General features: G+C 35.3%; 1 protein-coding gene across 1 annotated transcript; it reads left to right on the top strand.

The window, feature by feature from the left end:
- Window positions 1-8197: 8197 nt before the first annotated feature.
- Window positions 8198-13018, top strand: LOC136259717 (tyrosine-protein kinase receptor TYRO3-like). Its single transcript, XM_066053224.1, has 12 exons — window positions 8198-8354; window positions 8528-8940; window positions 9402-9458; window positions 9562-9727; window positions 9780-9880; window positions 10468-10596; window positions 10673-10753; window positions 11228-11442; window positions 11618-11727; window positions 12014-12173; window positions 12290-12426; window positions 12705-13018. The coding sequence occupies exons 1-12, from the start codon at window positions 8260-8262 to the stop codon at window positions 12862-12864; spliced, it is 1824 nt and encodes a 607-aa protein (XP_065909296.1). The 5' UTR covers window positions 8198-8259; the 3' UTR covers window positions 12865-13018.
- Window positions 13019-14647: the final 1629 nt, after the last annotated feature.

Genomic DNA, 14647 nt, shown 5'->3' with positions numbered 1-14647 from the left:
TACTTACACTGTAACGAAAGGGAGTGAGATCTTGTACAAGAATTGGTAAGTGAAATGAAGTAGCTTGAAAAAGGTAAGGAGATGTGGCAGTGACAAATATCATAAATGGTAACTATTGTAAGATACTTCCGATGAGTAAAAAGAGATAGCCAGTGAAGCTCGTGACAACATTCACTAGATGACTTTGACCATGTGTGACTATGACAGTTGTACCTGCTGCCACACACCCAATGAGCCCCACGATTTTGGATTATCTCCAGAGCAGAAATGCTTTTCTGAGTGTGAGGATTCCACATGGTACTTGCATAATCTAAAACTGGTAGGACAATTGCTCTGAATGCCTTCCTCTTGGCTGAAGAATTACATGTGTGTATGTTACAATGCAACAGATTTAAAGTTTGAGAAGCTTTCAATGAAACATGCGAGACATATATGTTTATTCCAAGATAGTTTAGAGTCTACAATAACTCCTAGATACTTGACAGATGATGAACACTGAACTGAGAAGATGGTTGGAATATATGGAATATTATTTCTGTGCATGAAGGTTCAGAGTTCCAGGGGCTAAAAATAGTTGTGGCCAAAAAGTTAACTTTTGCATGTCTAGTTGTAAATTACAAATAAAATAGCAAGCTAGCAACACCACAGAATAGTATATATTATTGAGTTTAAATTTCTTTACAGTGATTTGACACTGAAAGTACCTAAATATCCTTGAGACAGTCATTTTTCACCTCATTTGTGGTCCACTAGCTACTTGATTAAAATTTGCCTTACTTACAAACTAATTTTAAATTTTCTGTTTTACAGTCCACCATTAAATCCTTGCAAACTTAATAAAACACGGTAGCTAGCTTATTCTACAAATCGCTTTCAACCCCAACTTTGGCTTGTAACTATATCTAGCTACTATCAGCAATACACAGTTCTTTTTTATTTTATCCATTTCAATTGCTATTTACTTCTGGATCTCAATCATTTCTCTCAAATTGCTTCCAGACACAGCTATAATGGGGCAATATGCCCCCAAACCTTCCTAGTTGGTGAGAACTTCCATCAGCCTTCCCCACCAACTGGCACTTTGCCACGCAACTCTTCATTTTAACTACTTGGACAATCATGATGATATAAAACACAAAATATGCATTTTAACCAAAGTGCAAATTTTGGTCTCATTCAGGTTAGGGATAATTTTTTAGCCACTGAAGGGTCTTCTAGCGACACCTGCTTTTAATTAAGGAACTCCTGGTTTTAATAAATTACGAAACGGTATCAATATACTCTACTATAGCAGTCTGTATTCTGTTAGAATATTCTACACTATTTTATATTGCTATAATTATTACTTAATAGATGGACTAACATAATAGGTAATCACATACAAAAGTAATTCAATTAACATGCTACAATCAAACAGATTATGTGCTATACCAGAGTTAATCTTCATACACCAGCAATAATTACCATAAGTGGTAGACGAAGCCTACCTATAAGTACTATAACAGAAGGAAAGATTTCATCTAAGGGGTTCGTTCCTACTATTCATAGCTCTTGTTTTACTAGATAGGTTGTTTTAGCTCTGATAAAATGACAGGTATTTGTTTGGTTTCTGAAGGTATGATTGAAGATGAAAGGATGACTTATGCAACAGTAACAATCCTGTTAGTATATAAGGCACTACCTACAGTATGTATAGCCAAGGGAACTAGCTATAGAGTCAATAAACAGCCTAACAAGAAGCAAAGGACAAATATCCAATTGAGAAAAACCCAAGATGCTGCTGCTATAGCTACTGAATTCTTGAATGTTTTATTATTAAAGTATCATAATGATGCTATTAAAATTATTAATGAACAAGATGACAGGTATTTGTGGAGACCATGGTGATTACTTATTTCTTTCTGTATAATGCATGCCCTTTTTGATTCCATGTTCTGCAGAAGATCACATGGTTATGTATAAAGATTTGCATTACATTTACTAAGCTAATTGTGACTAATAAAAACAATTGATCAAGTATGTAGTTACACATAACAATAATAAGATGCTAAGGTAAGTTGGTCATGCAATAGACACATAATAATAGCATTTACATTAAAGAGGTACGTATGTACAGCCCAAGCACACTAATAAGTCTATACTGTGTTTTTTTTTCTCTCTTTGCAGGCACACTTGTGAACAGCACCACAAGAGCCAACCTATGGCTATGACAACTATATAGTTTTGTGCACATTGTATCATTTCTTCCAACACTTATTTTAAACTTGTAGCTGAAAGGAATATTCTCACATTCATGGAATCTGACTGATTATTTTGTAAGCTATATATGCTGTCACCAATTATTATTATTTCTAACTATATATGTATGTACAAAAAGATAACTATATCTATGTAATAAAGCTGAAGTGGTCATTGTTGTATGTATGTATGTATCATGTATGTCAGTATGTACATGAGTGCAACTAGTTGGTGATATTTGTATTTATTATAGCAGTGAGCTTACATTTTGAGACATTTATCATAGAAAAAAACAAATCTGTGATTAAGTCTTTGATGTTTCACAATAGCAATCTGTTCTAATAGAGTGGTCATGACTCATGCCAAATTTAGCACATACTACTCTAATAGAACAATCAAGTAACTGATTTCTGTGCAGGCATAAACTTTTATTAAATGGTTTTTCTACACTGCCATTTCTGATTATTGGAGTATTTTAGCTTGAAAATTTTCCTAGGAAAATCTGAGTGAATGCAGGAATCATAAACATGATTACCCCACCCCTATATACTGGACGGACAGACAGTAGGTTACTGATCCATCCATTTAGCTTACACAATAAACATAATTTATATGTACATCAATATATCATGAACAATTTATAGTCCAGCAATACTTGATTAGTTTTTGTATTATCCTCGAGCAAATGCTGTAGGTATTAGTATTAATTTTGTAAAGTAGAGGAAGTGATTTTATCATTGTAGCTACTTCATTGCTTGGAGTACAGTGTATATGGAAGGGGATCAGAGCAGTGGTATATAAAGCTGAAAAAGTTTTAAGTGTGCAGGAAGAACCAAACGTTGCTGAGCAACTGGGTAGCCACATGTCCCACAGAAAATCAATACTTTGAGAAGCTACATATTTGGAGGCAGTTTTATTATTCAATGTTGGCAAAGGAATTGGGGGGAAGTATACCTAAATTTGCAAAGCCCGCTAGCATGCAAAGTATGCCCACTTAAGGGGGTCTGAGGCATACTCCCCCTTAAACATTAGACTTTGTGAAATTGAATCTGAGAGCGATCTTATTAATATTTTATTAGGGTGACTGCTCTATTAGAATATCATAATTTTTATTATAAGTATCCATTTAGTTGCTTGTTATAAGATGTTGTAGAATATATCACTGTTGTAAATGTTCAATGTCAACTATGGGTATCTTTATAAGTCCTTCCATTTGACAAGGCTATCCCCCCTCCCTCTTCCCCATTATATATTCATAATGTAAACATAGCTACCTTCTAGGTTATATTGGGAACAGTTCACAGCTCAATACTTTAGCTACATGCTATTTATTTAATAGCTCAAAATGTATAATTATGCAATGTGTATTATATAAGGCAGACAAAACTGATAAAGATAATTTTCAAGTTTAGTAGTAGGAAATCAGGGTCTATATAGGGGAACGGTATCCAGATTCAGACAATCTTATATAAAAGGGATCCATTCACTGGCTACTGACTGTTATTTTATTCTTAACTCATCAAAGTGATCATTAGCCAAATGACAAAACATGAATTTTTTACTGCAGGCTTCTTAATATATTGCAGTACATATTAGCTGAGTTTGCCAAACACTGACCTGCCGCATCTGTGAAACATAAGATTATTTTGCCATGGCCTATTTAATGATAATGGTGCTAACTCAGTGTTGATATTTGAATTCATGCACACATAATTATGTCCCTGAACCTTCTATGGCTCATGTGACCATTTATATTGAGTAATGGCAATCTCACTATCTCTTTTAACCAGATGCATGCATGGTGGGTTAATAGTTTTGCACTAGCAAATGTTATTATTACCTGTATATATTATACAAAAATGATAAGTTTATTGATTTTGCCCTGTATATAGTTCAAGGGCTTCATCCATTCACTGGACTGGACTGGATACTGAACTCAGGTTTTGTTTTGTTGCCTTTTATGGACAAGATTAACCACAAAAATATGCAAGAAATCAACTAAGTTCATCACGAGGCTTGAAAGTTGCACAATGTTTACAAAGCATTGTTATAGTACATTGAAAATGATTTTAAAGTTTGCCTATAGATTGTTAAATAGCTCTAATACAAGCACTGCGCAAATGTCAAGACTGCTACCATCTGTATTATGTCCATCTTATATGTCCAGTCTCTTTTATTATAGCACACATTGTTATAAAGTTTAGTCAGTTTTGCACCATGAAATAATACAGCTGCCGCCTACAGCAACAGTTTACATTTTTCACTTGAGTTTCCAGCCAACCCTTCGGTTTAAAATGCTTTATATCAGATGCAATTAGTGCATGGTATAGTAATTTTTGCATACATACCTTATCTACTGATCAGATAGCATGTGCATGAAGAAGCAATTCTCTGGCCAACTGTTAACAAGAGCTCTTAACACATTTTAATATTAACTCAAATAGGCCACTAAAACTTGATCTCTTAAAAGAGTGCTAATGTGGCTGTAGACTCTAATAATATTGTGCAAGCAGTAAGAAGTGTTAGTAGCAGCAGGGACGGAAATGGAGTTCTAAAGCCTACATTAATGGTCTGACTTTAGTCCTTAAGATCTAGATACTCTAATAGAGCAGTCATAAAATAAATTAAACACTCTAATAAAACAGTCAGCTGCAGCTGAAATGATATACACTACGGATCTGCAATACATATCGATACGGCAATATATCGATACAGGAAATAAATATCACGATACGATACTGTACTTAGGAAATATCGATATATTAAATTTTTAGTAGAACAGTTAGTAATTGCTCTATTACCGTGACAGTGATCTAAATACTCGAACAGAAAACCTATCTGTGTTATAAAATGCAACGTTACGAGAAGCCATACAAATACGCGTTTAGAAGTGCTGCTGTTGCTGAAAATATTCTTTCCCAGGTCTTCTAAAAACAATAGCTGTTACACTTTAAGCATAAAGAACTAGCAGTAAACAATCTGCTGTATATACTTGCCATCTTGACAACTCACCAAAATGCGGAAAAATCCGGACAAGTTTTTGTGGGAGCATGTATTAAAATGTTTTTTGTGGTAGCTAATTGTCTGGGTGGTGTAATAGAGGCAGGTATCCAGGTAGAAATGTTTTTTTAACAGCAACTCGGTTTTCCATACTAAAAATCATACCAGAACACAGTAGCTATTTGTCACATCACGACCAGTATAATTATTACTGTAGTTTAGCAGCATTCACTGAATAAAGAAATTGTATACACAGTGAATGTAGAATCAGTGTCGGTTCTTTAAGGTACAGATAAATTGGATATTGCTACAATTATTAGCTAATATGCCAGTCATAACTAGCCACGACCACTTTATTATAGTATCGTGATTCAGTATCGTATCGAACAGTTTATTGATGGCAATATGTGATACACAAAATGCACTGTATCGCAGAACACTAACTACTAGAGGACAAATAGTCCACAAAACATAAGATTGTAGTTATAGCCATGCTACATCCAGAAACAATAAATTATATCAGACTGCTTAAATATGTCCCCTGTAAGCACCAAGTTTTCTATGCGCAGCTATACCTCATTTCTGTAAAGCAATTAAAGTGCATAACTACATATACCTGCAATGTATGTACCAGGTACTCAAATTGATTGCCAGCATAATATATTTCTTTATCCATACATACTTGTTTTTGAAGATCTAGTTACTTGTAAAGAGTAGCCATGGATATACTCTTTGTGAGAGTATAGATATGTAAATATGTGTTTTTTTTGTAGTAATACTTATACTGTTTTTCAATTGCATTCATCACTGAACACTTCAGCCTTTAAATGATAACACTACAAATTTGTGCAATGTTACATGGCTAGCTATTTTAGAGTATATCATGGTTCTCTAGCTATAATTATGTTAACCTTCCTGTATACATGGCCTGAAAATTTGGTGACTGATTTCCATATAGCCAACTTCCTGTATGCACACTCATAACATAGGGGGTATGAATTGATAGTTATATAGTCTGAGATAGAGAGGTTAGCATCTGTTAAGAACTCATTGCAAGATATTATGCCGCTGTGCTACGCCTTTGATGGAGCGGGCCAAAGTGTGAAGGCTGGGGAGTACAGAACAGATATGGATCCCCTCCTAAGTATGTTTCAGATTCCTATTATTTATTCTAGGACCGGGTCACATACAACTAAGTACATACGTACATCAATGTGACAACCTACCCATAGGACATCTATAAACAGCACCATAGCCAGCACTCAGAGCAGTGCGTGTGCTGGCGGAAATGATACACATGCACACACAGGTAAGGGAGCATCAATACTAAAAATGCAACTTGCACAAAAGTAAGTGAGCTATAGTGGTATTAATTGATTTGCTTATGTTATAGGTGTGAGATGTCTCTGAAGATTACTCACTCAAAAAGTGATGATATATGCATGACTCGATCTTTATCACCATCCTTGGCTTCCTATTCTATCAATAATACACTCTTACAGTCAGTGGAACAACGTAAATACCCCTAGGTGTAGTATTGCATAACTCCATGTCATGGTCTGAACACATTCAAGAAGTAATCAATAAGGCAAACAAGACAATAAATCATTTCGTGAAATGAACATTATACTAGTGTAAACTATCTGTTAAAGTTGCCGCAAACACTACATTAGTGAGACCAATACTGAATTTTGCATGGGATCCACACCAACATACGTACCTATAATTGATAGCATTGAAATGGTACAACAGCAAGCAGCTATAGGTGGGTCAAATAAAATTACAGACTAACAAGTAGTGTATCTGAAATGATAAATGATCTCCAGTGGTCTACCCTACATGAACGCAGAAAGTTTAGCAGATTGATTTTTTTACAAAAAAATTAATTTCTGCCCACCTGATTGACATAAGTATCCCAGAGCATTACTCACATCACTCTTTGTCCCACTTTACATGATTATCACACCATCAACAATTAATACCACCTTTTATAACATCACCTAACTCAGTATTATCAGAAAAGTTTCTTCCCTCACACCATCTGCTATTATTGACTGGAACAATTTACCGAATGAAATAATTGAATGCTCTACCCTAGTCATGTTTATTATTTGGGGTTGTACAGTTGCACCCCACTGTGTTGTATCAGCTGTATTAAATCCAAATCAAAATGACAAGGTGCACAGTCAGCATATGATCCCAAATCAATGCAATATTTATTACTGTGTAGGACTCCATCAAGGAGTATAACACACAGATACAAAACAAAATCAAAGTAAATTCAGATGGTTTAACAAAACGTCCTTAAAACAGTTTATAGATGGCTGATTGACCACATCTTCTGGCAAAGTGTTCCATAATTTAATAGTGGATGGTAAAAAGGAAAATAAGTACGAGTTGATTCTTGCTTTTGGGATTCTGAAACGTTGTGAATGACCTCTGGTAACTGATGACATTAATGTTAATGAGATAGATGGAACTTCCATTTGACAATTGATTATCTTATAAAACATGACTAGTTTGCTAAATGTAGGTCGTGATTCTAGAGAGGGTTAATTAAGTGATGTGAGCATGCCAAGTTAGTAACACTACTTCTCCAGGAGTAATTGTTCAGACTAACTGAGGACATCATGTGCTGAGCCATAGATGGCATGTGGTGGAAAAATAAATCGTTCTATTAGCAAGCCAGGTAACTGTGCGTATACTCTGGAATGGAAGAATGGCCCACACCCTAAACTTAATCAAAAAATGGTTGGGTGGGTTAATACAAAAAAAAATACAGCAGTGTGTGATGATCAGTCAAAGTATTTTTTAGGTGTTTGTCGCAAAACAATGATGATTTTAGCCTTGGTCGAGCCATAGTCGAGTTTACCGCACTGACCTTCAACGCCTATCGAATGTCTAAAAGAATGTCTATCACGATCGAGGCTGTCGTGACGTAAATTGTGACGTCACTCACGCGTGAATAAGTGGTTATAAATGGTTTAGTTCTCCAGGCGACCGCTATAGTAGAAGTGATAGATGAGACAGTTCATCATGAGATTTATTATTAAGTTTTTATCACTTTTGTGCTTAGGCTTGGCCACATTACGTTGCGCTACTGGCCAAGGGGATAGGTACGCAAACTGATTGGTTTAATAGAACTACACGTGTGTAGCATACATAGCTGTTTAAGTTTGGAGCCACTACTTTGATAGTTGTGGCAAGTGAACTTCTACTATTTAGCTAGAAATTATAGTTCATGCATAGCTGTCACACAGTGTACATTGATGCTTTTTTTTTCCTTTAGCTGTGTGAGTGCTAGTATGCCCATGAGTGGACTTGCTAGATCATGTATGGCATACTATGATCGGGATGACGGATTTATTAATGGAACTTTAAGGAGAATGATACGTATGACCTTGGATAACATTGAAGCAAACTTAACAGGATCTTGTGCTGACATGGTACAACGCTACTTGTGTTATTTTTATTGGCCGAGGTGTGACCTAACAAATGGTGAAGTTATACCAGTGTGCATTGACAGCTGTGATTCTCTTTTCAATAATGAAGAGTGCTCTTCAGCACTTACAAGTGCTATAGAGACATTGCAGGGAAACATCCGTGATGGTTCTCTCGGTGTACCATCAGAGTCATGTGATACAACAACACGCAGACTAATGGAGTCCCATGTTGAGTCAGAAGATTGTATAACGATAGAAGGTTAGCAAAGACTGTACAGCTGATTAAAGTTCTGTGGTTGTCAAAGTTGTTATGATTTAATTAAGAATAATGATGTTGGTTTCCACATCATCCTTACTGTAAGGTTTTTCATCCTGTAGGAATTTCACAATGACAAAGTTGTATTAGACCAGACAACCATGCAGCATCATACTGTAGTTGATGCATCATATCAAATTGAGGGATTATATTAATCATAAGCAAAATTAACCAGTCCTACATTTATTTTGATGAGCTATGTATGAACCTTCTAACAGCTTTATATGCCACAGTAGGTAGCAATATGATTTGCATGCATATAAGCTAACAAAACTTGGTAAAGTATTTGGTTATTACACTTGATCGTTACCAATGAGTAATACTTATTTCTATCACATCTTACAGTAGCTAAATACTTCATAGGATTGACAGCAAATATATATAATACATAATTTGTTTTGTAGTTCCTTTTATTGATGATTATGACACAGATGAAGATGATGAAAATAGCACTAGCACAGGTAAATATTATGTATTTGGTCTCACTGTTCGTAACACTTTATATTAAGCTTTGTTATGTTTTTGGTTGTGATATTTTATTTTCCATTGTATTATTTCCTGTAGATGATGACTCTGATACCACTATTATTATAATTTGTGCAATTGTTGGTGGCGTTATTACTGCTATCATCATTGTATTGATAATTATTATAATTGTACTTGTGAAAAGAAGAAGGAAGAATGTCAAAATAGTAATCGAACAACCTTTAGATAATAATCAAGTGCAAAGGTTTGTGAAATACTTGTACATTGTCACCAGTCGCATATTCTCTTTCGTGTAGATATACTAAAGTTGAACGTCATGGTGATCATTTAGACCTCAATTATCCAAGCAATGAATCTTCACCATACTTGTCTCATCGTAATAAAGTTATAGCAGAAGGTATGAATCATGCAATTGTTATAATGCTTACTAAACATGCTAATAGTGTGTGTTGAGGAGCAGATCAGGTGCATAACAGTTACATACACACATGCACATTAAATGATATAATAATTATAAGTATATAATGTATAATATACGTACATATTATACCCAATGTTGGAGATTCTGGTGCAAAAGCTCTAGCTTCCTTCACTTACAGGGTTTAGCCTTCCTGTAGGTCCCTAGTGGAAATGCCATGATATATACAAGAATGCACTGTTTAAATAGTGGAAAGAATTCCAGATCCCAGCCATGTTTGCTTCCTTTATAAGCACTTACCTGAAGACAGCATACGAAAGCTATTGAGTCTCCATTGGTCTAGGAGTTATTCTTATATTATATTCTCTGCAGTTTTAGCTTCTCACAGATCCCTAGTGAGATAGTAATGACAATATACTCCACAAGTGTATGTACACAATCTACACTAGTATTGAAACCACCTGGGTCAGCGGTAGTGACCCAGATTCAATGCCGATCTATATACACACTGTCAGTTAGTGCAAACTCCATGCCATGCATTAAATTATTCTGATACATTACTGTAGAAGATTCAATAACAGAAAGCAGGAGTTCTCTGTTGGAGATAAATCAGTTCCTACAGTATGTGAAAGATAAGTTTTCTGAAGTTCTGTTGCCTGCAGAAGTTGTTACTAAGTTGGATTTCATAGGAAAAGGTATATCTCTTCTAATTAGTAATATTATCATTTTGGGATGTATGATCAACAGTCAATTACTCTCTTTCTCCCACAGGAGCATTTGGCATAGTGCACAAAGGAGAAATGATTTCATCTGATGGCGTTATCAAGGCTGTGGCTATCAAGACTATCAAATGTGAGTGTGTGATTAATACATGTATTTAGACTATCACAGCATGGTTTCATTGTCCTGTAAGTCTGAGCCACATATATAGCTAAACTCTGCCTTGCTTGTGCATACTAAGTAATGTCCAGAAGCCCATTGAGATCTACAGATCTTCTACTATATATAGGCAGATCTTATTGGCCTGTTCCAATAGCAATTAACATATTATTTCACATTGAATATAAACATGAGGTGTATAAGTGGGTGCTGGGTAACCACAATAGCTTCACCATTTCCTGTGATGTGTTACATTGTTATGACAAATTGGTGACCAGACACTGTAAGGTTTCTATCGTCACACAATTGAGTAAACTATACCTTAGGTTACCGTAGCAATGAAATTCTGGTGGCTTACCACATCATAACTGCTAATTATGTATTGATCTGAAGTTCTGTAATCAATGTCTGTTAGGGTTTGTTTTAGTTCAGAATTTTGTTATGTAGCTACCAGTTTGGATGGGATGAAGGACTTGGTAGCAGAGACAGCAATAATGAAGGGTTTCCATCATCCTAATGTGTTACCATTACTGGGAGTGTGTGTTGACTATGATGATGAGGATGTACTAAAAATAGTCATTCCTTTTATGGCTCATGGAGATTTGAGAAGTTTTTTAAAGGAGAGTCGTGTCTCACCCAACAACTCACATGAATATCCAAAGGTAAACTGTACTGCTGTGGTTAAGCTTGTTATAGCATATGTTATAAAATAAAATGTACATGCTAGCACAATAGAGGCAGTAACTTGAATACATCAATGCCATTGTACATAAAAAAAATTTCAATCATTTCCTGTATGATCTGCTTGTGAATAATGTGTCAAAATTATCATTTCAGGACTTAAATGAAGAAATATTAAAGAGAATGTGTTTGGATATTGCACAAGGAATGGTTTACCTTGCTGATAAGAGATTTGTTCATCGTGATCTAGCAGCTAGGAATTGCATGTAAGCTAAATAAATATTTATCTCATATTGTATGTGTTAAATGATAGAGAAGTCAAGTTTGCAGAGGTCAGGAGGTCCCATATATCAGCAGTTCTGGCTCTTTTAGTGCTATCCTAGACTGGAGTATCCAGTGATTCCAGTCACATTGGGTCTGAAACTTTTTAACTGTCCAGATTCTAGACTTTAGTCCTCTCACAAATCTCCTACATATATAGCACTTACAATGGTTCCTTTAACTCCATCACATGTTTGTAGTATAATTATTTTGTTGTATTACTGATTGCAGGGTCGATGAAAGACTTAGGATCAAAGTGGCAGATTTTGGCCTAACTAGAGACATATACAGCACTGAGTATTACAGAATAGAGAACCAAACCACATTACCAGTAAAGTGGATGGCATTAGAGTCACTACTGGATGGATACTTTGATGAGAAAACTGATATGGTACGTGTGTCTGCATTTGTGTGTGTAATTATGCATAATACGTTGTATGAATATTTATATACTGGTGTAGTGATGATGTGTATAGCCTATCAGTTGTGTTGCAACTTATTTTGTAGTGGTCATATGGAGTCACCTGTTGGGAGATTTTCTCACTTGGTAGAATACCATATCCTGGTGTGGATAATTCAGAAGTGATCAAGACATTGAAAGCTGGAGAGAGGCTAGATAAACCTACTCTCTGTCCATCTAATCTGTAAGTTTGAGTAAACTCAATGTACTGAAGTATTACCATGTTTTCAGCTTTATGATTTTTTAGGAAAAACACTGTATTTCTAGTATGCTCTGCCTTAAATGTTATACTACAGTATTTGGCTAACTGTGATATAGTTGTAATAATAATGTGGCTTCCACGCACAAAACATTGCTATATATAGTAGGATGAATATATCTGTGGTAATCAGGTTATTACAATTTGTGACTGTCCATGTTATGAACAACTAAGAACAGAATTTATCACTATTTACCACACAGGTATAATATGTTAGAAAGTACATGGCAGGAAGAACCGGACAAGAGACCATCATTTGCTGACATCGTACTCACATTAAGTGAAGGTGTTGAAGACAGCAATTTACATACTGTTAGTCCCATTAAAGGCACAACTGATTATGTTGATGTAATAGCACAATGATAAATATGTAATTCTTCACAATGTTTTCAACCCTGTATCACTATATTATATATTTTTATACTATTTGTAATGTACATATATAATATAATCACTGACAATTTATTAATCAACAAGCTTGTACGTTAAGAAATGTGTAGTGGTGTTTTCTCTTGTACACCATGAGTCATTAACTGCCACTGAAGTAACCAAGACAGTGTCTCACTGTTAGCTGTATCCATTTGAACGAAGAGAATTCTCTTTTGCTAGGATTACATACTCTAATGACAGTAGAGTAGTCAGAAATACTGGGAGAACAGTCAACGTAATACTTGACAAACACAATATTACTCTGGCTGTCCCTTGTAGCTACCATTGCAAAATATTTTTATTACAATGTATAAAATAATTATAGCTAGTGCATGCATGTGAGGTCAAGAACTATATAGTTGATCATATAAGTATACTAGGGAGGAACTAGTGAGAAGGCTGAAGCCTGTAAACATAATGTGTGTCAAAATTTTTCTTGATATTAAAACTGATAAATACAGAAAATAACATCTAGACTCATGAATGCAGTATGACATGATCCCTTTGGAAAGTTACAGTCTAGGCACATGTCAAAGAAGCTATAAAAATTGGGATCTAGGATTTCCTCTGTCAAACAACATTGACAGCTTTCCATCAAAGAATTTTATGCTGCTATAAGTTATAAAAATAACATTCATGACATTTATATATAAAATGCAAGTATTATCTGTGTAATTATGCCAAGCCAGCTACGTATTTTAGTAGAGAAAGACTGTTTTAACTGATTTTGACTGAAGAAAGCATATGTGACCTTTGTAACTCTATAATGTATTAATTATTTTTGTAGGCAGAGATTTGCATTAAATTGTAAGAAGTTGATCATTATGTTATAGCTTATGTTATAGTTAACTTGTTCTACAGTGTGTATTCAGTATACGGGTCCCAGTGACTGTACCTTGTAAGATATTGAGATTGGGAGAATGGGCTAGAGCACTGTAACCTTATACCTTTTGGTGGTATGTCAACATACCCATACCAGATGATCTAACAGTCCCTCTAAAGATGATTTATAATGATGCTACAGCATGACACCAACTAGCCATAGTTCAGGGCCTATGAGTTAGTGGAAAGAAATAGGAAGGGACCTTTAGGGATGGGGGTATAAAGTTCTCCAACCACTGCATGCACACAAAGTATTCCTTAGCTGCCACTGCCACGCTGCTATTGCAAAGGGTGAGGTTTGACAGGCAGGCCAAACCTGTTGCTGGTTGTTTACCCTGCATGTCCTGCATAGTGTGCAACATATATAATCCTATTCATAATTATTTACTAACACCTTCTAGTGCATATTATGTTCAACCTAGGTATGATGGAGCAATGTTGCCATAGACACCTTCATGTTAACCTTTCGTTAAACTTTTTCTGTAAACTGGCAGTTCAATCAGAGTATTTAACATAATATTTAATGGGAACTTACAGTAGCAGTAAAGTATAATTTTCTATGTGCATGTTCTAGAGAGGAGCAGCTTGCAAGTGGCACCACTATAATGCTCACATACTTGTTGAGGTTATTTGCAGCAAGTATGAGTATGACAGATTCAGTGGTGGATTTAGGGGTGAGTCAAGGTAGGCACTTGCCCCAATCATCCAAATTTTTGTAGCATACATGTCAATTATGCATGAAAATCTCGTCCAGTGATGTTTTATCTTACTATTTGTGACTTTTAGCCACTACCAGTCTCTGTCATATGAATGCCGTACTCCCAAGATTCCAAAC

This window comes from Dysidea avara, chromosome 7, assembly GCF_963678975.1.
Source record: "Dysidea avara chromosome 7, odDysAvar1.4, whole genome shotgun sequence".
Classification (NCBI taxonomy): domain Eukaryota; kingdom Metazoa; phylum Porifera; class Demospongiae; order Dictyoceratida; family Dysideidae; genus Dysidea; species Dysidea avara.
Note: the sequence above shows the minus strand (reverse complement) of the source record. Positions and strands in the feature narration are given on the sequence as shown.

Bases quoted from the DNA above. Each gene is read 5' to 3' on its own strand.
- LOC136259717 (XM_066053224.1), top strand. From the start codon at position 8,260: ATGAGACAGTTCATCATGAGATTTATTATTAAGTTTTTATCACTTTTG. The intron at 8,941-9,401 runs GTTAGCAAAGAC...TTTGTTTTGTAG, and splicing joins AGATTGTATAACGATAGAAG to TTCCTTTTATTGATGATTAT. The intron at 9,459-9,561 runs GTAAATATTATG...TATTTCCTGTAG, and splicing joins TGAAAATAGCACTAGCACAG to ATGATGACTCTGATACCACT.